At 47.9% G+C, this 27,842-nt stretch overlaps 2 protein-coding genes across 6 annotated transcripts; both read left to right on the forward strand.

The window, feature by feature from the left end:
* The first annotated feature begins 1,991 nt into the window (after positions 1 to 1,991).
* Positions 1,992 to 14,006, forward strand: LOC145512178 (putative killer cell immunoglobulin-like receptor-like protein KIR3DX1). 5 transcript variants are annotated; one of them, XM_081505805.1, is made up of 10 exons: positions 2,016 to 2,234; positions 6,380 to 6,622; positions 6,765 to 6,800; positions 7,963 to 8,241; positions 9,132 to 9,431; positions 10,471 to 10,770; positions 11,744 to 11,794; positions 12,539 to 12,661; positions 13,384 to 13,436; positions 13,548 to 14,006. In XM_081505805.1, the coding sequence occupies exons 2-10, from the start codon at positions 6,589 to 6,591 to the stop codon at positions 13,689 to 13,691; spliced, it is 1,320 nt and encodes a 439-aa protein (XP_081361931.1). In that variant the 5' UTR covers positions 2,016 to 2,234; positions 6,380 to 6,588; the 3' UTR covers positions 13,692 to 14,006. The 5 variants fall into 5 exon arrangements, with proteins under 5 accessions (XP_081361933.1, XP_081361931.1, XP_081361934.1 ...); XM_081505808.1 differs by lacking the exon at positions 6,380 to 6,622 and adding an exon at positions 2,415 to 2,503 and having other exon boundaries at positions 2,131 to 2,234; XM_081505807.1 differs by lacking the exon at positions 6,380 to 6,622 and having other exon boundaries at positions 1,992 to 2,234.
* Positions 14,007 to 16,703: 2,697 nt separating this feature from the next.
* On the forward strand, positions 16,704 to 26,902 carry LOC145512180 (killer cell immunoglobulin-like receptor 2DL5A). The gene is given in 9 exon segments (XM_081505810.1): positions 16,704 to 16,737; positions 16,961 to 16,996; positions 18,232 to 18,516; positions 20,323 to 20,350; positions 20,352 to 20,620; positions 21,274 to 21,328; positions 25,444 to 25,547; positions 26,606 to 26,658; positions 26,756 to 26,902. Coding segments are annotated over 9 exon segments (1,011 nt in total).
* The last annotated feature ends 940 nt before the right edge of the window (positions 26,903 to 27,842 follow it).

The raw sequence follows: 27,842 nt of genomic DNA on the forward strand, positions 1-27,842 counted from the left end.
ACACCCATATTGGGATAATTGAAGATCAAGCATTATTTCTTTTTAAATAATAAAAAATTTAAATTTATACTCTCCTTGTAGCTCAGCTGATAAAGAATCTGTTGGCAATGTGGGAGATCTGGGTTCAATCCCTGGGTTGGGAAGATCCCCTGGAGAAGCGAAAGGCTACCCCCTACAGTATTCTGGCCTGGAGAATTCCATGGTCTGTACAGACACGACTGAGTGACTTTCGCTCACTTCCCTTTTCTCTGTAGCAGCTAATATAATATGACCTTCATAAATGTTTCTTACCATAGACTCTTTTGCTTATGTATTCCATTTCTCTTAAAAATAAAATCCAACATCTTTGCACAGTGGACAGCACCCAACAGGACCACCACCAACTCCCCCTTCCCCCTTCAGGAAGTCCCTGTGTCCCCAGGGTTCTAAGGAATGTTCTTTTCTCTCTAGAATGTACTTGCTCCTACCCCATGACTCTCCACCTCCTCAAACAGCTATTTCCTCAGTTACAGTGTACACGCTGTTGTTGTTCAGTCACTAAGTCATGTCTGACTTTTTTGACCCCGTGGACTGCAGCACGCCAGGCCTCCCTGTCCTTCACCATCTCCTGGAGTTTGCTCAGACTCATGTCCATTGAGTCAGTGATGCCATCCAACCATCTCATCCTCTGTCGCCCTCTCGTCCTGCTCTCAATCTCTTCCAGCATCAGGGTCTTTTCCAATGAGTTGGCTCTTTGCACCATGTGGTCAAATGATTGAAGCTGAAGCTTCAGCATCAATCCTTCCAATGAATATTCAGAATCGATTTCCTTTAGGAATGATTGGTCGATCTCCTTGCAGTCCAAGGGACTCTCAAGAGTCTTCTCAAGTACCACAGTCCAAAAGCATCAGTTCTTCAGTGCTCAGCCTTCTTTACATCCAACTGTCACATCTGTGGTTCTTCCCTGATAGCTCAGTTGGTAAAGAACTCACCTGCAATGCAGGTTACCCCAGTTCGATTCCTGGGTCGAGAAGAGCCCCTGGAGAAGGGATAGGGTACCCACTCCAGTTTTCTGGCCTAGAGAATTCCATGGACTCTATAGTCCATGGGGTCACAAAGAGTGGGACACAACTGAGTGACTTCCACTTTTTCTTTCATCACATCTCTACATTCTTACTGGAAAAACCATAACTTTGACTATACAGACCTTTGTCGGCAAAGTGATGTCTGCTTTCTAATGTGACGTCTAGGTTTGTCATAGCTTTACTTCCAAGAATCAAGTATGTTTTAATTTCATGGCTGCAGTCACTCTCCTCAGTGATTTTGAAGCCCAAGAAAAGAAAATTTGTCACTGTTTCCACTTTTTCCCTGTATATATATATATATTTTTTTTGCCATGAAGTGCTGGGACCAGATGCCATGATCTTCGTTGTTTTGAATGTTGACAGTGTAGACATGGACCCCAGTTGTTCTCATATTTCTTCTTTTAAAAAAATAATTGAATATTAGCATTTGATGCCTGCATTCTGCAGAATCTGAGTTCTTCAAGCACCTACAGAAGATGGGTTTACCTGGGTCATGGGTGTATTTCTGCTGTGTAGCATCAATGCCTGGTACACAGTAGGTGCTATGCAATAATTTACGAACTGACTGAAGATGAGAAGTAAATTCCATTTCTGGAGGGGACTGGGAAAATAAAGTTTTGAGTCCTAGTTGGAGCCAGGCTGTCAGGGGCTGACTCAGGACCAGACCCTGGGTCCCACCCTCTAGAGCAGGCGGTCAGACCCAGCAGAAAGAGAAAAAGGTGAGACCTCAGGTCTGGGCTTAGATGCCTCCTGAGCCCCGTCTGGAGACATTGGAGCCAGGTCCACGGAGGGGCCGCCCCCTTGCTGCGGGTCCACAGCCGTGGGAACCCTAAGGGGCAGCGGCAGCCCCTCAGGGACCACATCCTGTTTATCCCCTAGGGCCCTGTGGTCTCATCTGTACAGGGCGGGGGCGGGGCGGCTGGGGCGCTCAGAGCTGCAGACATGCCTTCCATCCCCTCTGCGCTTCTCTGCCTTGGCCAGATGTGGAGGACAGGGAGGGAGCTGCAGGGGGCACAGGACACCCACCCTCCTCCCAGTTCACTGGAACCTCAGGGCTCGGGCAGCTGGAGGGGCCAGGAATCCTGACAGGGAGAGAATCAGCCCAAGTTTTGGTGGCAAATGTCTCACTTCTAGGGCTGAGTCTGGGCCAGAGGACCCTGAACCCTGCAGGTGAGTCCTCCCGGGTCTCCCAGGACCCACGTCTCACCTGAGTCCTGGGAATTCAGTGGGGAGCGAGGTGAGGCACTGGGATCCTAGAGTGATGCTGGTGAAACCTGGACGGTCTCCTGAGCTGAGCTGGGGAGTGAGGGGAGGGGAGGTCCCTGGGCTCAGCCTCTGACTTCTTTCCAGGGACCTTCCACAAACCACCATCTGAGACTCTTTTGGGCAGCTTCAAGCTGCCAGTGTGAATACACCGTATGCTGAGTTGGAATGTGAGAGTGAGTACACAGACCATCAGGGAGTATGCTGCAGTTGGCCTGCACTATTTGGAGAAGGAAATGGCAATGCATTCCAGTATTCTTGCCTGGAACATCCCATGAACAGTGAAGCCTGCCAGGCTACAGTCCATAGGGTTGCAAAGAGTTGGACATGACAGAATGACTTCATTTTCTTTCATTTTATTTTAAATTTATTTGTTTTACTAGTTCCATTTTATAATCTCATAGTGTATATATTTTATTGAAGTGTAGTTGACTTACAATGTTTCAGGCCCACAGCAAGGTGATTTTCAGTTATACAAATACACATACATTATTTTTCAGATTATTTTCCATTTTAGATTATTGCAAAATATTGACTATAGTTCCCAGTGCTATACAGTAAATCTTTGTTGCTTGTTGCGTATCTTTTATTTTTAATTAGAAATCTAGCATTGTATTCATACTTCTATTTTAAAATTTATGGTATATTCCACCTCAGTGTTATGCTACACTGATAGTGAAAGCATGGTGCCAAAATCCCAGCATGTCCACATTAAAAGTAAATGGAAAACAATGGCAATGTTAATTGACGGAGGAAATATTGAATCGCATTATGTCACTGGTGGGCTTCGCTGGTGACTCAGATGATCCAGAATCTGCCTGCAACACAGGAGACCTGAGTTCGATCCCTCGGTTGGGAAGACCTCCTGGAGAAGGAAATGGCAACCCACCCCAGCATTCTTGCCTGGAGAACCCCCACGGACAGAGGAGCCTGGTGGGCTGCAGCCCATTTGATCACAAAGAGTCAGACATGACTGAGGGACTAAGACTATTCTCAAAGCTCTGAATTTGAAAGGTATAACACTCTCCCATTCGTAAAGAGATAAAAAGGGGCAGAACCGACGGAACCTTTTGTCTTGTCGTGGCTTAGAGGGACATTATGAACAGACCTGCATGGACAGCTTTGAGAACAAAGGATTCCAGGTTTAAATGTTTTCCACAGTGGAGAGGACACAAGTATACCTATGGCTGATCCATGTTGATGTATGGCAGAAACTAACAATATTGTAGTTGTCCTTAAATTAAGGGGAAAATAAGGGGAAAAAAAGCTTGCAACAGGACTTCCCTGGTGGTCCAGTGGTTGGGAATCTGCCTGCCAATGTATGGGACACTGGTTCAATCCTGGGACCGGGAAGATTCCACATGCCTCAGGGCCATTGAGCCCGTGGGCCACAAGCCCATGTGCCTAGAGCGGGTGCTCCACAACAAGAGAAGCCACGGCGATGAGAAGCCCCTGCAGCCCCCTTTTCCACAACTAGAGAAAGCCTGTGCACAGCGATGAAGACCCAGGGCCGCCACTAATCAATTCATCAAAAGATGGCAACAACCAGCCACACCTCCTCCCTTTTAGAGTGTGTGTGTGTGAAAGTGTGAGTTCACAGGTGGGTATTTCATCTATATTGTTCTCTCTTCTCCTTGGAATTCTCTTCCCCATGGGCTAGGATTAGTTTATATTCAATAAACACTGACCATCCGTCCCCTCCAAAAAAGCCCATCTAACTCAGGTAAGATGATTCTTTGGGGCACAAGTTCACCATCTCATCGGGCTGCTGGCTTTCCAAATAAAGTCACTATTCCTTTCCTGAAGACCTCATCACTCTGTCCCATGACAAGCAATGTGAGGTTGGAATCAGAGCACATTCATGAGACTTTAGCAGAGGTGTCATTCATTTTAGACAAAATCCAAAGATATCACTCCCACAATTGATGCCTGTGGTTTAAAGGAAGATACGCAGATGGCCATCAGGCATATGAAAAGATGCTCAGCATTGCTCATTAGTAGAGAAAGGCCAACTGACACTGCAATGAGGTACCACCTCATACCGATCAGAATGGCCATCATTAAACAGTTGGTGAATCGTAGAAGCTAGAGAGCACGTGGAGAAGAGGGAAACCCTCTTACACTGTTGGGGGAGCATGAACTGGTGCAGCCCCTGTGGAAAACGGTATGGAAGTTCCTCAAAAATACTAACAACAGAGTTTCCATGTGATCCAACAATTCTGATCCCGAGCATATATCTGGAAAAAAACTATACCTTGAAAAGACTCATGCAGCCCTATGTTCACAGCAGCACAACTTACAACAACCAAGACCTGGGAACAGCCTAATGTCCATCGGCAGATGAAGGATAAAGACGCATATGCCTATATGCACAGAGAATGGAACACTACTCAGACAGTTAAAACATGAAATCATGCCATATGCAGCAGCATGGATGGACCTGGAGATTAACATATTAAGTGAATTAGACAGAAAGAGAAAGACAGTTTTCATGTGCTATCACCCATATGTGGAATCTAAAAGGAACATATCAATGAAACAGGAATAGACTCACAGACATAGAGAACAGGCTTGTGGTTGCCAAGGGGGAGGGAAGGATTGGGAGCTTGGGATTAGCAGATGAAATCTATTTACACATAAAAGGGGTAAACAATGAGGTCCTACAGTATGGCACAGGGAATTCTATTCAGTATTTTGCCATAAATCATAACGGAAAGGAATATATATGTCAAGCTGAATCAATTTGCCGTACAGCAGAAATGAACTATACTTCAAAAAATTTTCTTAATTTTAAAAAATTTGTGGTTTATATATCTGCAATGAACTATTATATGGAAGTAAAAATGCACAAACCGAAATGACAAAGAATACAGATCACTTCTGAAACATGATATTAACTAAATGAAAGGAAATTTTAAGAAGGGTGACTGTACTATTACTCCATTCATACATAATGATCAAGAGGAGACCATGTTACTTAGGGAGCATCACTAATGTTAACAACCCCCACCTCTAGCAAAATGGTGTGGAATCACTGCCCTTACTGAGGTTCTTTCCTGTCTATGAACAACAGCTGAACCGGGTGTATGTCTGCCCTTGGAGTCCCGAAACAGTTGGGCCATTTTGTCCCTGTTTCGAGTTGACTGTTGTGGACACACCTCTCACTCAAGCATTGTGGAGCTTGGAAGTCTCTACTTGACATATTTTGTGTTCTTTTGAGTATGTAGTCAGCAAGCTTGTCCACCTTTTCACGCAAAACAAATCCTCCTCCCAAAAAAACACCACAGTCATCTTTACACACATTATCTTTGTGTACATGTGTGGTCCTTGGATTGGAAAGGGAGGAAGAAAGAGAGACAGAGAGAGTGTCGTGTGTGAAAAGTGTCCACTCACAGCCAAGAAATTATTTCAGATGAAGAAGAGTCAGAGAAATATCACAAATATCACATGATATTGCTTATTTGTGACATCTAAAAAAATGAACTTATTTACAAAACAGACTCACAGAGACTGAACTTACGGTTGCCAGGGGAGATAGGGCCGGGGGGAGGTTAGATTAGAAGTTTGGGATTGGCATATACACACAGCTGTATTTAAAATGGATGACCAACAAGGGCCTACCGTATAACAGAGAGAATTCCACTGAATATTCTGTAACTACCTAAGTGGGAAAAGAATTTGAAAAGCAATAGATGCATGTGTATATGTAACTGAATCACTTTGTTGAACACATGAAACTAACACAGTTAGTTGGTTTTTTAATCATATATATTACAATATAGAATTTTTAAAAATTTTCGAAGAGCCAGAATATGCATGTCTGTTCCTCTCATAAGAATGCAGAGTAAAAGTCTCTATTAATGAGTCTTCAATGGCAATCTTCACTGAGCCTGAGACACAAGGCGGGTACATGTGATTTCTCTTCTGCAAAGAGTTAGGGTTAATGACATTTATCATGAGCTGGGGAAAAGCATCCTGCATGCTATATACTGGATCACCATTACTACTTCCTAAAGGCAGCAAGACCTGTTCGAATCCTCCTACGTTTATAGTGTTTAGGGAAGCAAACAGTGACGCTCGGGTCGTGAGGCTCAGAGATGTGGCTCAGGTCAGACCCCCATCACTGGCGTGAGACGAGGCTGGCCGCCTTCCCATGTGACATGAACCAGGCTGCCGGTACCGACGACACCCCCCGCCTTCCGCATCCTGTGAGCCGGTCAGCTCTGCTCAGTTCTGCCTCCTGTCTCACAGAAGCAGAGTCATGTGCCCCATGCTCCTCAGCCTCCTGAGTCTAGGTGAGCCCGGAAAGACACGATAGGAGAGGGTTCTGGTGGAAATCGGGGGGTCCTCACACCACTGACCAGGTTCCCTGGATGAGGGTGGAAGGAACGTGGGGTCCACCGGGACGAGCCATCTCTGACGGGGTTTTCCTTCCAGGATTCTGTGTGAGTCTGAGGACCTGGGCCGCTGTGGGTGAGTCCGCCCCATCCCTTATTTCTGTGTTGAGCAGAGAAGCTGGGGTTGATGCAGATGACACTGGGGGACCAGGGTGAGACCCCTGTCAGTACAGTGAGAGCCGCATGTCCTGTGGATCCCAGGTCCTCCTATTGACCCTGATACTCATCTTCACACTCCCCAGAGGTGAGCCCAGCTCTGGACTCTGGACCTGAAGGGACAGTGTGAAGTCCGGGAGCTAGGACCATTGAGTGCCATTTCTATCATGAGAGGGGAGCAAGAGGCTGCACCCCACAGACCCCTCTCCCACAAGGTGGCTCATGGCATCTCCAACTGGCCCTTAACCACAGGATCTGAAGGACCGCCCGCTAGACCTGACCCCAGGGGAAGGGTCTGGTCATCAGCGAGGGCCACCTGGACCTTGTCACTCATTTGATGTAGGCTAACTAACAAAGCAGCAAAGTTCATGGTTTACTTCCTTCTTTTCAGTCAAGTGGCTTTTTCACTTCTTAGTTGTGTTAATGTTAGTCTCTCGGTCGTGTCCGACTCTTTGCGACCCTGTGGACTGTAGCTCACCAGGCTCCTGTGTCCATGGGATTCTCCAGGCAAGAGTCCTGGAGGGGGTTGCCATTTCCTTGTCCACGGGATCTTGCCAATTCAGGAACTGAACCCTGGTCTCCTGCATTGCAGGAAGATTCTTTACCATTTGAGCTACAACAAATGCAACAGGAAAGTCCGTTCCCTTCTTATCCATGCATCAGTTGTTTTGTGCTGTTTTCTTTTGCCTACATCATGCAGCTTGCAGGATCTTAGTTCCCTGATCAGGGGTTGAACTCGGGCCCTTGGCAGAGAAAGTGCTGAGTCCTAACCACTGGACAACCTGGGAATCTCCAGTGTTTTGTCTTTTGAGAGAAAGGTTTTCAACATTTTGTCAACCCAAGGAGTGATTCTTCTCCTGAGTGATTCTTCTAAGAATCATATTCTTAGAATCTCTGTGATGTCCATCCTGGGTTGACGTGTCTCTGTCTGTCCCCAAGCACCAGATGTCCCTGAGCATCAGGGTCATGCACTGTAGGGGAAGGACAATTGGAAGAATTGAAGGGGAAGCGCCCACGGAGGCGGTGGGGAGAGGGGACCGTTCCTATTTTCCTCTCAAAGCCTGTGCCTCCTTCTCTCCTAGGTGGACATGAGAAGCTCTCTTTGTCAGCCTGGCCAAGCCCCGTGGTTCCGTTAGGACAGACTGTGATTCTTTGGTGTCACTCCCATTCTCCACTTGATAACTTCAGACTGTTCAGAAGAGATGGGACCAGTTTGCCTGAGGTCCAGAGATATCATTCCCACGCCTTCGCCCTTGGCCCGGTGACCAGAGAACATGCCGGGTCCTACATGTGTTCTGGATCCTACCGGTCTTCCTCTGTGTTGTCCGTACACAGTGACCCGCTGCAGATTGTGGTCACAGGTAGGAGGGGTCCAGCCCAGCCCAGGACAGCCGTGCCTGCAGGCAATCCTATCCTAGGTCCACATGCCAGTGCATGCCAAAACTTCCTCAGGAGTCCCAGCCAGGACCTAACCAGGGAAAGAGAACCCACTCTGAGAGTTTAAACTCAAGGTGTTGAATAGAGGGATGGGGTGCCCCAGCGAAGGAAGGAGGAACTTCCCTAGGCATTAGTTAGACAGGATGCGGCCACTGCCTGCCAGCAGGGAGGCCCGGGGGGACCCTGATCCAGCACCTACCACCCAGTAGGGAGCTGTAATCCCGTATGAAGGAGCTGGAGCCCCAGGAAGGAGTCCCAGGAGTCTCCAGAGGCATGACGGGGGGGTCACAGATGGGGAAATGCTCCGTTTTATCTCCACCTCCTTCCCAATCCCCTCCCAGTCATCGCCCGCGTTCTAGGAGATGAGTGTGAAGGGAGCCAGGGTGCGCATCCTCAGACCCACCCCAGCCCCCTACCATGCGTTTAGGGATGGGATGAAGCTGAGAGCATGGCAGCCCACTCCAGGATTCTTGCCTGGAGAATCCCATGGACAGGGGAGCCTGCGGGCTACAGTCCATGGGTTCACACAGAGTCGGACACGACTGAGACGACTGAGTATGCATGCAGGAAGCTGAGAGCAGATCCAACAGCTAAAGGGCTTAGCATAAACACAGAGGAGGCTGGAGGTCCTGAGCACAGAGAAACAGCAACGCAGGAGCCACAGCCCGAGACCAAGGCTAAAGAGAGTGCGACAGAGCCCACAGGAAGGCAATTGGCTTTGCTGGTTCGTGGGGAGGTTTTTCACACCTTCAGATGCCAGGGGAAGCATCGAGGCGGGGTGACTCACTGAAGCTCACAACTTCTTTGCTCCTAGGTGTGTTCACAAAACCCTCCATCTCAGCCCACCCAGGCCCCCTCATGCATACGGGAAAGAATGTGACCCTCTGCTGTCACTCACCGCTGTTGTTTGACAAGTTTATACTGCAGAAAAAAGACAGCAGAGGGCATTTCCAGAGACATAGGGAGATGTTCACGGGTGGGCATGCCCCAGCTGACTTCTTCATTGGCCCCATGACTTCGGTGAGTGTGGGCACCTACAGATGCTACGGCTCTCTCAGCCACTCCCCCTATGAGTGGTCAGCCCCCAGTGACCCCGTGGACATCGTCATCACAGGTGAGTGTGGCCAGACCAGTCCCTTCTGCCCTCTGTGTCACAGAAGGTCTGGGGTCCAGCCCAGCATCAGTACCGGGAGAGAATGCCAGGCGTGCAGAGACACTCACAAACTCGAGAGAGGGAACAAACCAGAGAGAGAGGAGGTGTGAACACGTGTGCTAAAGAGAAGACAAAGCTGGTGACAGAGGGAAGGGGCAAGAACGTGAAAGAACGAGCAGTGGGGAAAATGTACCAGAGCAGGGACCCGGGCCATTCCCTGCTCAGGCAGCCAATGATGGTTGGTTAAGGGGCTGGTTTCCTGGTTTCATGTCAGAGCTCCCTTCCCCTGTCAGGAGCACACTGTGGTACCAGACGCCCTTGCAGTCTGGCCCCTGGGTGATTGAGTTGAATGTCGACACCCTGAAGTTGCTCAGCCTCGTGGTTTAACGCGACCTTCTGCACAAACAGGGAGGAGTGGTCCCTGACCCCTCCCCACCAAGGAGTCCCTTCCAGCCCCTGGGGGTGGGCAGCGCAGTGCTGAACACTCCCTCAGGAATGAGGTGGTCAAAGTTCCTGTGAGACTCTGGCCATTTCCACTCCATAATATCTTCTTCTGGGTCAATACCATGTTTTCTGATGGTCCCAGCAGTAGCTAGTAGGTTCCGTTTTTCAAGAGAACTCACATCTCATTGATTTTTCAAGTACTTTTTTCTTATTTATTTTTGTTGAAGTCTACTTGATTTACAATGTTGCTAATTCCTGTTGTACTTTAGAGTGATTCAGTTGTTTATATACATATATTCTTTTTTGAAAAGATATTAAATGACACTCCATTTTAAAAACCATTTATTTTTTAGAAAGGGTTTTAAATGGCACCCCATATTGAAACTTATGTTTGAATTTGTCCCTGCGCTGGGTACTCCTTGCTGTGGGTCTTTCTCTCCCGGTGGTGGGCGGTCTTCTCACTGCAGTGCTTCTCTTGTTGCACACTTGGAGCTTTAGTCCTATATTTAGGACTAGAGTTACTTTGTGCTCTAAGATCAAGGTCTCTTCCCTCCAGGTGTGTCCAAGAAACCCTCTCTCTCAGCCCAGGGGGGCCCCGTGGTGAGGTCGGGAGAGAACGTGACCTTGCTCTGCAGCTCCGAGCGCGCCTTTGACCAGTTCCATCTGCTCAGGGAGGGAGAGAACCTGGGGCACCGGCTCGCTGGAGGGCGGGGCCCCCGCAGAGCACGCCAGGCAGAGTTCCCCCTGGGTCCTGGGACCCCAGCCCACAGCGGGGTCTACAGCTGCTACGGCTCCTTCGCTCGCTCTCCCTACTTGTGGTCAGACTCCAGCGACCCCCTGTTCCTGTCTGTCACAGGTGAGGAACCTCTTCCTGTCCCATGCTTTCTTGTTGCTGTTCAGTCGCTAAGTTGTGTCCAACTCTTTGCGACCCCGTGGACTGCAGCACGACAGACTCCTCTGTCCTTCACTATCTCCTCTTCATGGATCACAGCCTTGTCGTGGTGAAGGGGTTTGTGTAACTCAATGAAGCTATGAGCCATGTCGTGCAGGGTCACCCAAGATGGACGGGTCATACCGAAGGGTTCTGACAAAACGTGGTCCCCTGGAGGAGGAAATGGCAACCCACTGCAGTATTCTTGCTGCAAGAACCACAGGAAGAGTCCCATGCTTCACAATGCACTAAATCACATTGCATTGGCCAAAAAGGCCATTTGGGTTTTTCCATAACATCTTACTGTATCACAGAGCTCTCTCAAGGGTTCTGTGCTGGTGTCAAGAGAACTTTGGGGCTTCTGGAGAAATAGAGGCAATGAGAACCAGAGGGGAAGAGAGATGGTAGATGGCATCTCAACCCTCTTCCACCTCCTGTATGGATGCTCCACATCACAGTCCTGTCTATCCAGGCAAATTATAAAAAGGGTCAAGGTAGACCCAGGGGGAGGAGAGGCTGGGCTGATTTGGGAGGATCAGAGATTGCATCGGCTCCTTACTCTTAACGTTTTCCCAGAAGCACCTCTGACATACAGGTGATTTCCCAATTAAGGAGCATAGATACTCATTCCCGGAGCAGAGAGGATGTCTCTTGCTTACAGCTGTCTTTCACCACCAGGCATATCCTTCCCGCCTCCTTCCACCATCCCTTCTCCAGGATGGAGGGTCTACTCACTGCATTCACAGGGAGGGGCCAGAAGCTCTCCCCTGCCCCACCAGTGCTCTGAGGGATGACAGAGTCAAGGACAGGCAGGAGGTCATCCTTCCAGAAAGACCAGTCCCCCTTCAGTGGGGCGAGGAAGGTTGCTTGCTCACCCCTTCTGTCTTTTTTCTCCTAGGATCCACTACAAGTACTTGCCCATCAACCATGGATCCACTCACCACAAAAGGTAAGAAGACGGTGTCCTATCTCAGCAAATTTCTGAGAAGACAGAGGGTTCCTGTGTGAGTGTTGGCTCTGCCAGCTCCCAGCTCTGTGACTTTGGGCTCCTCAATATCCCTGTCATGTCAGCCTTTGAGACCGTGGTGTGCATTAGAACCAGAGGGGGCATTGAGCTTCTCATGCTCTGGAAATGGGAATTTCTAAATTGAACAAAGCGGGTCAGAGTGACCTGACCCCATGCTTAAGGGAGATGCTTACCCTCCCTCTGCCAGGATCTTTGGTGATGGATGGTGAGGCAAGGGGAGAATTTTAGGGGGCACCTTATATACATATTATTCCTCTGTTAGTGTTTTATGAACTAAGCATTCCACAGGTCATAAATAAAAGTGTCATATCTTCTTGAGGATTCCATCCCAGGGCCATATGGATGGAGGGGGGAAATGTATTGTGGATTAAAGAGGTCTCCATTCATGCAAAAACACCAAGCCTTGTCATATGGGGCAGCAGAGAAAAACTGCATCGGTGCCCAGTGGACCTTGGTTCAGACCTCTGCTGGTCTTGCACAGTCTCTTTACTTTATCCACTGCTAGCATCTCTCCTGGATGCTTTGGTACCTCCTGGGAAGTGGAGACTGTAACTGATCAGGTTGAGAGATGCTGACAGTTTGACACAAGGATACAATAAATTCAGTGTGTAGAGGCACAGCCTACACAACGAATAACCAGACCTTCTTCCATTTGCTTGTTGGAAGAAGCACAGCTTCCTCAAGAACATTCCAGCACGCGGTACATTGTCCTTGGGCTTGTCATAGCCTTCATCTCTACCAGCATCATCCTCACTGCTCTCGTGTGTCGCTGGTGTTTTACCCAAAATCGTAAGTCTGAAGAAGCAAGTTCAGCGTCATCTGAACCAGGGGGAGGTGGGCTTATAGCAGAGAATGGCGTTTTCACTTCCTGAAGGTTAAAAACTGATTTCCGTTGTTGTAATCCCTGATGGAACATCTTCCAGAGACCCATGGAACCCTGTTCTTTTTATAAAAATATGTGTTGATTTAGTCTTGGCTGCATCAGGTCTTGGCTGCAGTGTGGGAGATCTTAATTGTGGTGCTTGGGTGCAGTTCAAGGCTCCAGAGCTCGCGGGCTCAGCAGTTGCAGCATTGAGGATAGTGGCTTCAAGGCATGTGGGATCTCAGTTCTCCCACCAAGGATAGAACCCACGGTCCCTGAACTGGAAGGTGGACTCTTAATCCCTGGGCCACCAGGGCCATTCCAAGCCCTGTTCTTCCCTTCAACTACAACCATCCATTTTTCTCCCCTACATGATCTTGGGAATCTGCTGATATGTACAAGAGGATGGTCCATAACAGAAGATGTAGGATGGGTCTGTGAGTTTGCACAGGTTCCTGAGACAGTCCGTGAATGGTGGGGCTTGTATATGGAATGTTTTGTTTTGTTTTTTTCATTTAGTGGAGTAGACAGGCGCAGCATCCTGGGGCACACCCCTGCCTTTTTCTGGCTTTGATGTAACTATCAAAGTTATGGAGGTCTGGAATAACTGCCTCCACCCCCAAGAGCCTTGACTCTCTTCCATTTGCAGATGTTGCCATCATGGAAGGAGAGCCCAAGGAAGACCAAACAGTGAATGGGGAGGTGAGTCCCCCCAGCCCCAACCCTTGCCATAGCCTGAGCCCCTCCAATGCCCAATGTCCCAGCCTTCAAAGATCGTGTCTCAGTCCATCATTCTCACCTCTCTCCTCTCAGGACTCTCCAGCACAAGACGTGATATACGCCCACTTGGACCTCGGGACCCTCTCCAAGAGACGGTTCACTCCCACTCCCCTGAGCACCATGCACCCCTCCGCCGAGCCCATTATCTATGAGGAACATAAACCAAGACGGTGTTGAGCCCTGACCTGGCCCCATCCTCTGAGCACACAGAGTGTTACAATCGAGGACCTAGATCTCTTGTTACAGGAGTTCCTCCATGGACACTCCTTCTCCTCCAAAGCAGCCCAGCAGCTCTGAGACAAACAGTGGAGTCCAAGAATTATAGTATCGTCTTCAAAAATCCCACCACCTCTTAATATCTCCTGGCTATTCTAGGACTCTATCATAACTATCTCACTGTTTGGGGAGATGCTATAATCAATTACACATACTAGGTAGCTTATCATGATCACCCTACTTTTTCTGAAATTCCAATAAAGCATAAAAAATTTGCCCGTTGAGTCTTCAAATTATTCAGTTTAAAATAAAGCAAAACCAATAAAAGAAAACCCCTCTATTCAGTAACATTTTACAAGGGTAAACTTATTTACAAGACCGAAACAGACTTGTAGACTTAGAGAACAAACTTGGAGTTACCAGAGAGAGGGAGTGGGGGCAGAGATAGATTGGGAGTTTGGGACTGACATGTGCACACCACTATATTTAAAATAAAATACTTTCCATGAGAAAATAATAATGCTAGTTGGCAAAATAAAAAGATGAAATATACTCTGTTTGAGACAGCCAGTATGGTGCCACTAACCATATGAGGCTGAATGCATGGATGCTAAGTCTATTCAGTCATGTCCAACTCTTTGCAACCCATGAACTATAGCTGCCCAGGCTCCTCTGTGCATGGGATTCTCCAGGCAAGAATACTGGAATCGGTTGCCATTCCCTTCTCCAGGGGATCTTCTCGACCCATCGAACCCAGGTCTTTCATGTCTCTTGCAATGGCAGGAAGATACTTTACCACTGAGCCATCAGGGAAGCCCCCTCAGCTTTTTAAAAAAAACAAAATCCTGGCTTTTGAGAACATGGATTGACTTGGAGGGCATTATGCTTAGTGAAATAAGTCAGACAGGGAAAGAGAAATGCTGTATGTTTTTACTTATATGTGGAATCTAAAAATCAAAATAGGGATTTCCTTGATCGTCCAGTGATTAAGATTCTGGGTTCCCAATGCAGGGGATCCAGGTTCAATCCCTGGTCAGGGAACTAGATCTCACAAGCTACAACTAAAAAGATACTGCGTTCCACAACTCAGATCTGATGCAGCCAGATAAACAAAAATAATGCACAAAACAGTGCAGGTGACTAGGAAAACCAGGACAAAAGAAAAGTACTGTGTAGTTTACACAGATCATCAAAGGTTGGAGCTGGAAGAGGAATTCCACTGCAATAGATATATCACCATTCAGAGAAAATCAGAGCTTGCAGTCAGCTTGGGCCTTTCTGAGAGACAGGTGAAAATCTGGTTTCAAAATTGCAGAGCCAAGGAGAGAAAGATGATCAAAAAGAAAATATCCCAGTTTGAGAACAGTGGAGGCTCAATGCAAAGTGACTCTGGCTCCATCAGCCCTGGGGAACCACCTAATACTCTTTTCACCACCCCATCTGCTGTCCGTGGATTTCAGCCTATCGAGATTCAGCAGGTCATAGTCTCTGAATGAAATCTGAATGAAAGAAAGGCAAAGAGAAATGGAAAATGCCCTTCCTTTAGTGCTGTCTTTTTGGTCTCTTAAAGATATCAGCAGGGAAGCTGCAACATTAGGTAATAATTCCTTGTAAGACAGTATTCAGAATGAGTGGATGCACCATGGATTGAAGATAATTCAAGGATCACTTACTGTTAGGAACTGTACCTGGAAAACTCATGTGTGCGATGCTGTGTCAGTCACTCAGGGAACTTGGTGGTAAGCTGTATAATTGAAAGCTACAGTCACAAGCCCTTGCAACTCTATTCACAATTTCAGAAATTTGCTTGTGAATAGACCATAAAAACAGTTCTGCCAGGGTGCACATTTGTGTATGTATACTTGTGTTCATCATTTGATGCTGAGTGTGGCCTTTGACGCTCTTTTGGGGGTGGGGACAAGGTAAGCAGAAAGGTGTCTATCTCTAGCTACCTTTTCAACTGTTTGATTCAAAAGCTAACAGAGTTTTCATAACAAGACAAAGGTTTATTAAAACATCAGGAGGTGATTCTGAATCTACTGTCACTTGTTATTAAAAATAATAAATTTTAAAAAAGAAAATAAAAATAAATGAACAAATATAACAAAAGAGAATCAGACTCACAGATTCAAAGAACAAACTAGTGGTTACCGTAGGGGAGAGGGGAGAGGGGTGGGTGTGAGGGGCAGCAAAGTATGTAGAGTGGATTAAGAAATACCAACAACCATTTATAAAATAAATAAGTCACAAGGTTATAATGTCCAGCACAGGGAATATAGTCAATATTTTATAATATTTTGTGCTGTGTGTAATCTACGAAAATACTAAATCACTATGTAATACACCTGTAACTAATATAATATTGTAAGTCAACTATACATAAATTTTTTAAAATTGTTACATGTTCAAGGAACTTGGCAGTGCATACATACAGGGAAAAGAAAATACAATATAAGAAAATCCATAAATTAAAAAAAGCCATGAAATTAGCATTTTCAATAAAGACATTGTTACTTTGGATGTCATAGAGACGGTTGAACATTAAGGATAAAATATAATGCTTGGAAATTTTTTAATATAGGAATGAAATAAGAAATTCTGTGAAAATCATATCAAGAATGAAAACAGAAAATAATTCAGTGCATCAAAGTCGCAGCAGATTAGATATTGCATTGCACATTTTTGGTAAACTTGAAAAAGTCGCCATAGGCGGGTTGGGTCAGAGGTTGTGGTTCAAGTTTGTTATACAATCTGAAGAGTCAGCACTGGTCTGAAAATTTTCCAGGAAGCCCAATTCCTCGCTCAGTCGGGGCCCCCACACACTGTCTTTTTTAAAGTAAGAAGAGCCTGTGTGAGTCACCTTTCCGTCCCGTGGTCAGCTTGCACACGACGGTAGCTTGGGCATCATCATAACACCCTGTGTGCTCTTCAGGTCTGCTGAGCTGCTGCCTCCCGCTCGGTAGAAGCAGCACCATGCTGTCCGCCATCGTCAGCCTGGCATGTCTTGGTGAGTCCTGGCAGGGAACGAAGCCTGGTGCAAATATTGACCTACAGGTCTGGGTCCTCCTTAACAGAGACCCCTGCCTCCATGGGGGCGAGGTGGACCTTGATGGTTGGGTTCATCAAGGCCGAGCACCGTCTTTGCCAATGAGGCCCATAGACTAGGCCAGGGGAGTAGGAGGCCAGGTCTGACATGAGATGGATCGTCCGTCACAAGTCTTTCTTTCCAGGATTCTTCTTGATCCAGAGCATCTGGGCACAAGAGGGTGAGTGTTTCCCCAAAACCGTGGTTGCCATCCACCTCATGTAAGACTCTCCTGTAGTAAGAGGGGAGATGGCACAGAAGGTAGGGTGATGGGTCAACCATGGGAAGTCATAACCATATGAGGGTGAGTCTTTAGGAAGTAGAAAATGGGAGCCCAGTGTGGCTCTGATGGTAAAGAGTCTGCCTGCAGTGAGGGAGACCTGGGTGCGATCCCTGGGTCGGGAAGATCCCCTGAAGAATGGAATGGCAACCCACTGCAGTCTTCATGCCTGGAGAATTCCATGGATAGAGAGTCTGGTGGGCTATAGTCCATGGGGTCAAAAAGAGTCAGACACAACGGGGTGACTAACACTTTCACTTTCAGGTATATATAGCTCCCAATTCTGGTCCAGAGACCCTCCCCCAGACACTCTTCCCTCTGCTGAGCCAGGCTCTGTGGGCACCTACAGGAGTCTGTGATGCTCAGAGCTGGGGTGACTGGGAGGGACTGGTGTTGTCTGTAGAGTGAGGGAAGGCAGGAGGGCCAGGGGCAACAGACCCTTGGAGGACAAGGTGATAACTCAAGCTCTCCAGCAGTTCCATGGGGTAGGCATTGCAGAGAACTGCTGCTGCTGTCCTCCATTCAGAAGAAGGGGAGAACCATATGCCCTGCTCCCTGAGATTCCGGAAGGTTCTACCACAGGCTCCATCATGTCCTGTGTTTCTCATGTAAGCTAACATCATTTCACTCACACAGGTTATTCGTCCATTGGGTGTCTACTCCATCTTGTTTTATAAAACAAATTTTGCATTATCACCATCCAGGAAGAGTCTTAGTCGGCACCTGCTCAAAATTTTTAGGCTTCCCGGGTAGCTCAGTGGTAAAGAACCTGCCTGCAATGCAGGGGCTGTAGGAGATGTGGGTTCAATCCCGGGGTTGGGAAGATCCCCTGGAGAAGGAAATGGCAACCCACTCCAGTATTCTTGCCTGGAGAATCCCCATGGACAGAGGAGCCTGGCGGGCTACAGTCCATGGGGTCACAAGAGTCAGACACGACTGAGCACACACACGCGCTCAAAATTCTCAGCAGATGTTTTTCGTGTAGGAGGTGCTATGTCTCTGTGGTGTGGGAATCTCCATGGAGGACGGGTTTCTCTGGTTTGAAAAGGAGCCTTAGAGATGTGGGAAGGGGGAGCCCAGCGAGGGGAAGGGGTTCCCCATTTTCTACTGTAAATGGTACATTCTTCTCCCCCAAGGGGGTCACGACAAGCCCTCCCTGTCAGCCTGGCCAAGCCCTGTGGTTCCTCAAGGACAGCATGTGACTCTCCGGTGTCGCTCCCCTCTCGGATTTGACAGGTTCAGGCTGCACAAGGGTGACAGAACCGATGTCCCTGAGCTCCAGGGCGTCATGTTCTGGAAGGACTTCCTCATGGGCCCTGTGGCCGAAGCACATGCGGGGACCTACAGGTGTCATGGTCACTACAGTCAGCTCCCCTCTGCGTGCTCAGCACCCAGCGACCCCCTGGAGGTTGTGGTGACAGGTCAGAGAGCTCTAGTCCAGAGAGGCCACCCGTTGTCCCCGTCTCCCGGATCCCAGAGTTTTCTGGTGGGAGTGTGAGTCAGGGTCCAGTCAGAACAACAGGAAGTGCTCCAGGCATTCTAGATAAAAGGATATTTAACAGAGGAAATTGGGTCCCGCAGCAGGCAGAATGATGGCAGACCTAATGATGCCCGCATCCTAATACCCGAAATCTACGATCGTTACGTCCCATTCCAAGGGAGATGCAACCAAATGTGGAACTGAGGTTGGTGAGCAGGTGACCTTGAGACAAGAAGTTTCTGTGCTTTCCGTCTCTCCCACTCTGAGCAGTCAGCCCCTCAGTGACCCTGTGGACACGGTGATCACAGGTGAGAATGTCAAGACCTGGCATACAGACTGGATGTATTGGGACTTGGGAGCCCCAGGTGGTGGTGTGGGAGATGAGAGAAGGCTGCTTTTTATGGAGAGAAACCGACTTGGTGAGAGTTGCATCCGAGGGACAAAGAAAGAGGAGAAACAAGTACAGACCACCTGTTATAACAGAAAAGACAGATGCAGAGATAGAGACAGAGGAACTCAGAGATGGAGATAAAGAGTGAAGTGAGAGATACAGACAGAAGGGCAGGGAGCAGGGAGGGTGCCCTTCCACCCTGGTTTTGTTCAGAGACCAGAAACAGTTTAGGAGCTTGGTTTCCATTTTAACTCTACACTCTCTTCTCTACTGAAAGAACCCAAAGATACCCCATGCATCTCCCTAGGACTTCATGGCCAGCTCGGTCTGTCTCAGGCTGTTTCCCAGGAGCCCTGTGTCCTCACGCCTTGGGTGATGCTGTGTTCACTCTGATGTGGCTTCGTTCCAGGTGGTTGAGCCACACTGTGCCCCGGGACTCCATGGTCCCTGGTGACGGAGCCCAACGCCAGCTCCTGTGTGTTGTGTGTTTCATGGGTTATGCTCAGGCCCACGTGCGAGTTCACACCGAATGTTGTAAGATTATGGAGCTCAAAGCTCACAGAGAGATGGAATCAGAGAGAAAACAGAGCCGAGGGAAAGCAGAGACAGAAACACAGTTGCTGTGTGCACACAGCAAATAAGCCAGAGGAACGGGGGGCCGGTGGGAGAAACATTAAAAAATAAAAGTAGAGAGAAAGAAAAAGGGATAGAGAATTAATGAGAAAGAAGAGAGGAGACAGAGAAGCCCTAAAACTCAGAGGCCTGGGGAGGGGTATGGACACAAAGATAGAGAAAGACGGTGCTGTGGGGGTGGGTAATAGAGATTCCAAAAGAGACCCAGAGAGACGGAGAAGCAGAGGAAGTCATGGAAGTGGAAACAGATGATAGATAGATAGGTAAAATGATGGATGAACGCATACATAGATGACAAAATAGGTAGATGGCTACATACATAGAAAGGCAGACAGATGGTGGAATGATGGATGGATATATAGATAGGTGATAAGATGGACAGATAGAATGGCGGATGGAGATAGAGACAGATAATAGAATAGATAGATGGATAATGTTGACAGAGACGAGATAGAGAATGAGAGACTCAGGATGAAAGAAGACAGATCAAATCAACCAATCCAAGGAGAAGTAGAGAGAGTTAAAAAAAAAAATACAAGAAGGAAGAAAACAGGAGGGAGGCCATTTCAGAGACCTAGAGAGAGAAAGGAGGAGAGAGATAGGGGAGAATAAGTGAGAGAGAGAGAGTTGAGAAGAACCGTGAGCGTGAATTCTCAGCTCAGGGGTGAAGGACGTGTGATTCGGAAAGAGCCTCTCTCACTAAACTTCCTCTCCTCCCTCCAGGTCTGTCCAAGAAACCCTCTCTCTCAGCCCGGGGGCCCCGTGGTGAGGTCGGGGGAGAACGTGACCTTGCTCTGCAGCTCCGAGCGCGCCTTTGACCAGTTCCATCTGCTCAGGGAGGGGGAGAACCTGGGGCGCCGGCTCGCTGGACGGCGGGGCCCCCGCGGAGCAGTCCAGGCAGAGCTCCCCCTGGGTCCTGGGACCCCAGCCCACAGCGGGGTCTACAGCTACTACGGCTCCTTCGCTCGCTCTCCCTACTCGTGGTCAGACTCCAGCGACCCCCTGTTCCTGTCTGTCACAGGTGAGGAACCTCATGATTCAAACCACAATTTTTTTTTTCGTAATTTTATTGATTTATTTTCGGCTGCACTGGGCCGTGTTGCTGCACAGGCTTTTGTCAGGAGCGGAGGCTCCTCTCTAGCTGCAGCGCACAGGCTTCTCATTTCTGGCGGCTTCTCTTGTTGTGGAGTAGGAGCTCTAGGGTTTGCGGGTTTCAGCACTTGTGGCTCCTGGGCTCTGGAGCGCAGGCACAGTAGTTGTGGGGCACCGCCTTGGTTGCTCCTCGGCATGTGGGATCTTCCTGGATCAGGGATCGAACCCCTGTCTCCTGTATTGGCAGGCGGATTCTTAACCTCTGAGCCACCAGGGAAGCCCTGATTCTTTTTTTTTTTTTTTTTAAATGTTTTGGTTTTCTGGCCTCCAAGCATATGGGATCTTTGGGACCAGGGATGGAACCCACACCTCCTGCATTGATTGGAAGGCCAAGTCTTAACCACAGGACCACCAGGGAAGGCCACCTCTCGGCATCTTGACGCTCAGGGAGGCAGTCAAGTTCCCAGGGATTAGGGGAAGGGATGCTAAGACTCTTAGGACCTCAGCATTATATGACAAAGAAGCTTCCATGAGGTAAAAGGCAGCCTCCTTCCCTCACCTCTCTCCTGTTCCTCTTTCTAGGAAACTCTTCAAGCAGTCAGCTGCTACACACGAAACCAAGCTCCAACAGCAGTGAGTAACTGGAGCTGAGAGCTTGAGGAAGGGAAAGGAAGGCAGCAGCTGGTGGGGGTGGTGGCCCAGTTCTTCGAGAAGTTCTGTTTGCCAAGAAATGAGCACTGGGACTTCCTGGTGGTGCAGTGGTTAAGAACAGAGTGAAGTAAGCCAGAAAGAAAAACACCAATAGAGTATACTAATGCTGCTGCTGCTGCTAAGTCGCTTCAGTCGTGTCCGACTCTGTGCGACCCCATAGATGGCAGCCCACCAGGCTCTGCCGTCCCTGGGATTCTCCAGGCAAGAATACTGGAGTGGGTTGCCATTTCCTTCTCCAGTGCATGAAAGAGAAAAGTGAAAGGGAAGTCGCTCAGTCATGTCTGACTCTTAGCGGTCCCATGGACTGTAGCCTACCAGGCTTCTCCATCCATGGGATTTTCCAGGCAAGAGTACTGGAGTGGGGTGCCATTGCCTTATCCGTATACTAATGCATATATATATGGAATTTGAAAGACGGTAATGATAACCCAATATGCGAGACAGAATAAGAGACACAGGTGCATAGAACAGTCTTATGGACTCTGAGGGAGAAGGTGAGGGTGGGACGTTCTGAGAGAATAGCATTGAAACATGTATATTATCATATGTGAAACAGAACACCATTCCAGGTTTGATGCATGAGACAAATGCTCAGGGCTGGGGCAATGGGATGACCCAGAGGGATGGGATGGGGAGGGAGGTGGAAGGGAGGTTCAGGATGGGGAACACATGTAAACCCATGGCTGATTCATGTCAATGTATGGCAAAAACCACGACAATATTGTAAGTAATTAGCCCCCAACTAAAATAAATAAATTATTTAAAAAAAAAAAGAATCCACCTTCCTTCAGCCATAAAAAGGAATGCATTTGAGTCAGTTCTAATAAGTGGATGAACCAAGAGCTGGTTATACAGAATGAAGTCAGTCAGAAAGAGAAAAGCGAATTTCGTATATCAGTGCTTATATGTGGAATCTAGAAAGACAATACTGATGACCTACTTGCAGAGTGGAAACAGAGACGCAGACATAGAGAACAGTTTGGACACAGCGGGGGAAGGAGAGGGTGGGACAAACTGAGAGTAGCATTGAAGCATATCCATTACCATATGTAAAACAGACAGCTAATGGGACGTTGCTGTGTAACACAGGGAGCTCAACCAGGTGCCCCGTGACAACCCAGAGGGGTGGGACGGGGTGGGAGGTGGGAGAGAGGTTCACGAGGGAGGGGACATACGCATACCTGTGGCTGATTCATGCTGATGAATGGCAGAAGCCATCACAACAGCGCAAAACAATTATCTCCGATCAAAAATAAATTTTAAAACATAATAAATACATTTGGATATATATACAAAAAAAGAACCCCCCTTCCAGCGCAGGAGGTGTGAGTTCGATCCCTGGTCGGGAAGCTAAGATCCCACAAGCCTCGTGGCCAAAAAAGCAAAACATAAAACAGAAGCAGTGCTGTAACAAATTCAATAAGGACTTTAAAAAATGATCCACATCAAAAAAACACATTTTTTTAATTTTTAAAAATAAAAAGAAATGAGCTCTTGTCTGTCAAAAGTTTTCAGTAGCACAAAAGCTACAGTAAGACAGAACTGAATCCGTCCATGTTTAGGGTTCCTTCGTTAACTTACTCGTTTAAGTACTGTTCCAGTTTAAGTTCTTACTCGTTAAGTACTCAGTTAAGTAATGTGCAATATGCATTGTACATTCATTTCCTATTGCTGCTTCAACAAATTTCCACAGGCTCAGGGGATAATAACACCATGGTGTTTTAAAGTATTTACAGTTCTATAAATGGGAAGTCTGAAATGGGTAAAAGTAAAAATGTTAGTCGCTCAGTGGTGTTTGACTCTTTGTGGCCCCATGGACGGTAGCCTGCCAGGCTCCTCTGTCCATGAATATTGGAGTGGGTTCACATGCCCTCCTCCAGGGGATCTTCCTGAACCAGGGATCGAACCCAGGTCTCCCACGTGGCAGGCAGATTCTTTACCATCTGAGCCACCAGAGAAGCCCTCTAAAACGAATGGGTGACACTGGGCTAAAATCAAAATGGCAGGGGGATTGCATTCCTTCTGGAGGTTCTGGGGAAGAATCCATTTCCTTGCCGGTTCCACCTTCTAGAGGCTTCTTACATTTCCTACATCTCATGGTCGCTTCATCCATCTTCACAGCCACAGTGGTTGGTTGTGTCTACCTGACAGTGGACACTCTGACCCTCTTTCTTTCATCGCATCTCTCTCTCCAATTCTCTTCTTTTTTTTTTTTTTCTTTTTTTTTTTTTTTATTTATTTATTTTAGTTGGGGGCTAATTACTTTACAATATTGTAATAGTTTTTGCCATACATTGACATGAATCAGCCATGGGTTTACATGTGTTCCCCTTCCCGGACCCCCCACCCACCTCCCTCCCCTCCAATTCTCTTCTTATCCTTCCCTCTTTCTGTTGTAAGAACTTCGTGATTACACTGGGATCATCCAAATAATCTAGGATAATCTCCCTATTTTAAACCTTCTTTTAAAAAATTGGCTGCTCCAGGTTGGATCTTAGTTTCCCCGACCAAGGATCTGCACCCGCTGCATTGGAAGCCTGGAGTCTTAGCAGCTGCTGGTGGTGGTTTAGTCACTCAGTTGTGTCCAACTCTGCAACCCCGCGGACTATAGCCCACAAGACTCCTCCGTCCATTGGATTCTCCAGGGAAGAATACTGGAGTGGGTTGCCATTTCCTATTCCAAAGGGTCTTCCCCACCCAGGGATCCAACCCATGTCTCCTGCATTGACAGGCAGGTTCTTTACCACTGAGCCACCCGGGAAGCCCATCTCATAAAACACTAGGATGCCAAACATACTTGGGTTCAAACCATCGTTAATCTACTTCCGTAAGATTACCTCTTTGACCCTCTATTTTATCCACAATAGAGCCAGACTGAACCTCTTCCCTTCGAGGCTCTCTATGAGGATCAGTTCAGTTCAGTTCAGTCGCTCAGTCGTGTCCGACTCTTTGCAACCCCATTGACTGCAGCACGCCAGGCCTCCATGTCCATCACCAACTCCCGGAGTCCACCCAAACCCATGTCCATCCAGTCGGTGATGCCATCCAGCCATCTCATCCTCTGTCGTCCCCTTCTCCTCCTGCCCTCAATCTTTCCCAGCATCAGGGTCTTTCCCAATGAGTCAGCTCTTCACATCAGGTGGCCAAAGTGTTGGAGTTTAGCTTCAACATGAGGATGGATGGGGTCAAATCAAAAAGGTGAAAACATTACTCCCCCCACTGCCACCCTGCACAGCACAGGTCCTGGATCAAAGAAAGTGCTGTATACATGGTACAAAACTACCTCCCATCTATTCCCCCACCCCAAAACCTTTACTTCATCCCAATTCCAATTGTATGTGTAGATGCAGATAGATCCCTGGGAGGTGAGTGCCAATGTTCTTTTTTATTATTTTATGTGTTTACTTATTTTTGGCTGCATCGGGCCTTTGTTGCTGTGCGTGGGCTTTCTCTAGTTGCAGCACGCAGGCTTCAGTAGTTCAGTACGGGCTTAGTCGCTCTGGGACATGTGGAATCTTCCTGGTCCAGGGATGGAACCCATGTCCCCTGCATTGGCAGGTGTATTCTTAACTGCTGGGCCACTGGGGAAGGCCGCCAGTATTCTTTTGAGCGAGTCCAGATCTTGGACTCAGGGGTGGGAAACAGCACTACCTCCTGGTGAACTTTCCTCCTACTTTCCAAAAGGACTGGTTTTGTTGGTCAGGGGATGGACAACGAGGTATGTCTGGCAATAGCTGGCAGTGGAATTGGTCTTTTCTCTCTCCCTCACCCTCAGGGCATCAACCTAAATATGGCTCATGAGACCACAGCAAAGCTGCCTTCTGCAGCCCTGGGCTCAAATGTCTTGTCCTTTCCTGGGCATGTGACATAAGACAACTGCCCTTACTTTGATCTTTATTTCGCTTTTTTCTTCCACTGGATCATTTAATTTTTTTGGCTCAAGGGTATTGTGAAGGTAGAGCCATTGCATTCATTTACCCGGCAAACAGTAAGGAGAGCTGCTATGATTTGTTTCTTCATGGATTCACGTCTTCCTCCAAGTAACCCCAGGCACCTGCACACTCTGGCTGGACCCTCCACGGCCTTCGTGTTCCTTGTCAGCCTCATCTCCTTCCTTGTCCATCACTGGTGCCCTGATGGAAAGGGTAGGTCTCAGGAAGAAGAGGCCAGTGCCATCTGGGCAAAGTGGGGAGAGGAGGGGACAGTGTACAGGTATGTGCTCAAGGCAGGAGCCACAGACACAGAGCTGTCGCAGGAGACGCAGAGCTGTCTTTCCTCCCTCCCTTCCTTCCTTCCTTCCTTCCTTCTTTATTTGGCTGCGTTGGGTCTTCGTTGCAGCACCGGAGAACTTGGCTGCATCACGCAGGGTCTTTCGTCCTGGCACTGGGGCTCTCCAGTTTGGTGCACAGGCTCAACTGCCCCAAGGCATGTGGGATCCTAGTTCCTGGACCAGGGATCGAACCTGCATCCCCTGCCTTGAGGGGTGGATTCTTAACCACTGGCAGCCAGGGAAGTCCCAAGATAGAGCTTTCAAGGAGAACATCAGTGCCCTGGCCCCTCCTCTCATTGCCTACTTCTCCACTGGCCCAGTGCAGCCAGGAATATCTAGAGAAGGGATCGACATAAAGGAGAAATTAGGGGAGGGAACCAGTGGGATAGAGATAGGCAGTTGTTGGGACTTCCCTGGTGGTCTAGTGGTTACGACTTCACCTTCCAATGCAGGGGTTTCAGGTTTGATCCCTGGTTGGGGACCTAAGGTCCCACACACCTCATGGTGGCCAAAAAACCAAAACACAAAACAGAAGCAAAATCGTAACAAATTCAACAAAGACTTTAAAAACAGTTCACATCAAAAAATCTTTTTCAAAAAAAAAAATGGGAACTATCAATGTGGTGGGCATTTGAACCTCAAAGACGTTAAGTTTCGGACTCTACTTTTGGGAGATGAGATGGTCGGATGGCATCACCGACTTCAATGGACATGAGTTTGGGTAAACTCCGGGAGTTGGTGATGGACAGGGAAGCCTGACATGCTGCAGTCCGTGAGGTCGCAAAGAGGCAGACACGACTTAGTGAGTAACTGTGGGGAGGATGAGTCATCTCAGACATCCACTGCATCTCCCTGTCCACTGGTGCTGTGTGGATAAAATGAGAATCCAGAAGTGCCCTCCCCAAGTGTCTCGATGACTTCTCTCACCCAGAGATGCTGCTATAATGAACAGCCAGCCTGAGGCGGGCAGAAGGGTGAATCGGGAGGTAGGTTCTCTTTGGTACAACCTCTGAATGAGTCCCATTTCCCCCATCACCCCCCTAAGGGTTGGCACACCCTCACTCATCATTCCCCTTCATGCAGGACCCTGACGCGGAGGAACTGAAGGAGGTGACATACACTGACTTGGACTGTTCGGTTTTCACACGGGAAAACATTACTCCCACGTCCCAGAGGCCCAGAGAGCCCTCGGCTGATGCCAGTGTGTACATGGATCTTGCAACATGCTAAGAGCAGTTCAAGGCTTGAATCCCATCCCCAGAACGTGCCCAGAAAGACCTGGAGGAGGTCTTTGATGGAAGCCGCAGTGCTTTCTCAAACTCAGCTTGAGAGCTCCACCCTAACAACAGCTGGAATCGGAAGATGTAAATCTTCATCTTTAGGATCATCCCTCTTCATCAGAGGGTCGTCTCTAAAACCTCAGGACCCCTCGGAAACCTCCCCTAGCCATTCTAGGGGGCTATCATGATGATTCAGTCTCATTTCCAATGTTATCAACAAAATCACTGAAGTGTTCTAGAAAGCCAACCATAAATAGCACACTTTCTCTGACATTCAACTGATAAACCTCTAGAAATTATGATATATTTAATCAGTGAATTAATTTCTCCAACAGTTTTCTATGGCAGCATAGCCTATTCTAAGACTCTAAACAAATATTAGTGAAGAAAACTTCATCTTGTGGATCCTGGTCCAGTGGGAGATGCCAACGTATAAAACCATTGAATGCTATCTATAGGAGAGAAAGGGGCTTCCCAGATGGCACAGTGGTAAAGAATCCATCTGCCAATGCAAGAGACGCAGGTTCAATCCCTGGGTCGGGAAGATCCCATAGAGGAAGAAATGGCAACCCACTCCAGTATTGTTGCTTGGAGAATCCCATGGACAGAGGAACCTGGCAGGCTACAGTCCACGGAGTCGCAAAGAGTTGGACATGACTGAGCAACTGAACATACACATATCTATCTATCTATTTATCTGTCTATCATCTCCCTTCCCTGTTGTGATTGAATTTTCATCTGCATAAAATTATATAATCTGTACTTTCATGACCAGACGTTTTCATTCAGCATTGTATGTTTGAGATATAATCATACCTTTATGTGTGAGTCTATTTTTTCTTTTCCCTCCTATGTAAGAATCCATTGTATGAACATGTCACAATTGTGCG

Source organism: Giraffa tippelskirchi, chromosome 7 (assembly GCF_054371585.1).
Source record: "Giraffa tippelskirchi isolate mGirTip1 chromosome 7, T2T-mGirTip1v1.2.pri, whole genome shotgun sequence".
NCBI lineage: Eukaryota > Metazoa > Chordata > Mammalia > Artiodactyla > Giraffidae > Giraffa > Giraffa tippelskirchi.

Coding starts and splice junctions, on each gene's coding strand:
- LOC145512178 (XM_081505805.1), top strand. CDS start 6,589: ATGTGCCCCATGCTCCTCAGCCTCCTGAGTCTAG. Junction 6,801..7,962: donor GAGGACCTGGGCCGCTGTGG/GTGAGTCCGCCC, acceptor CTTCTCTCCTAG/GTGGACATGAGAAGCTCTCT. Junction 10,771..11,743: donor CCTGTTCCTGTCTGTCACAG/GTGAGGAACCTC, acceptor TTTTTCTCCTAG/GATCCACTACAAGTACTTGC.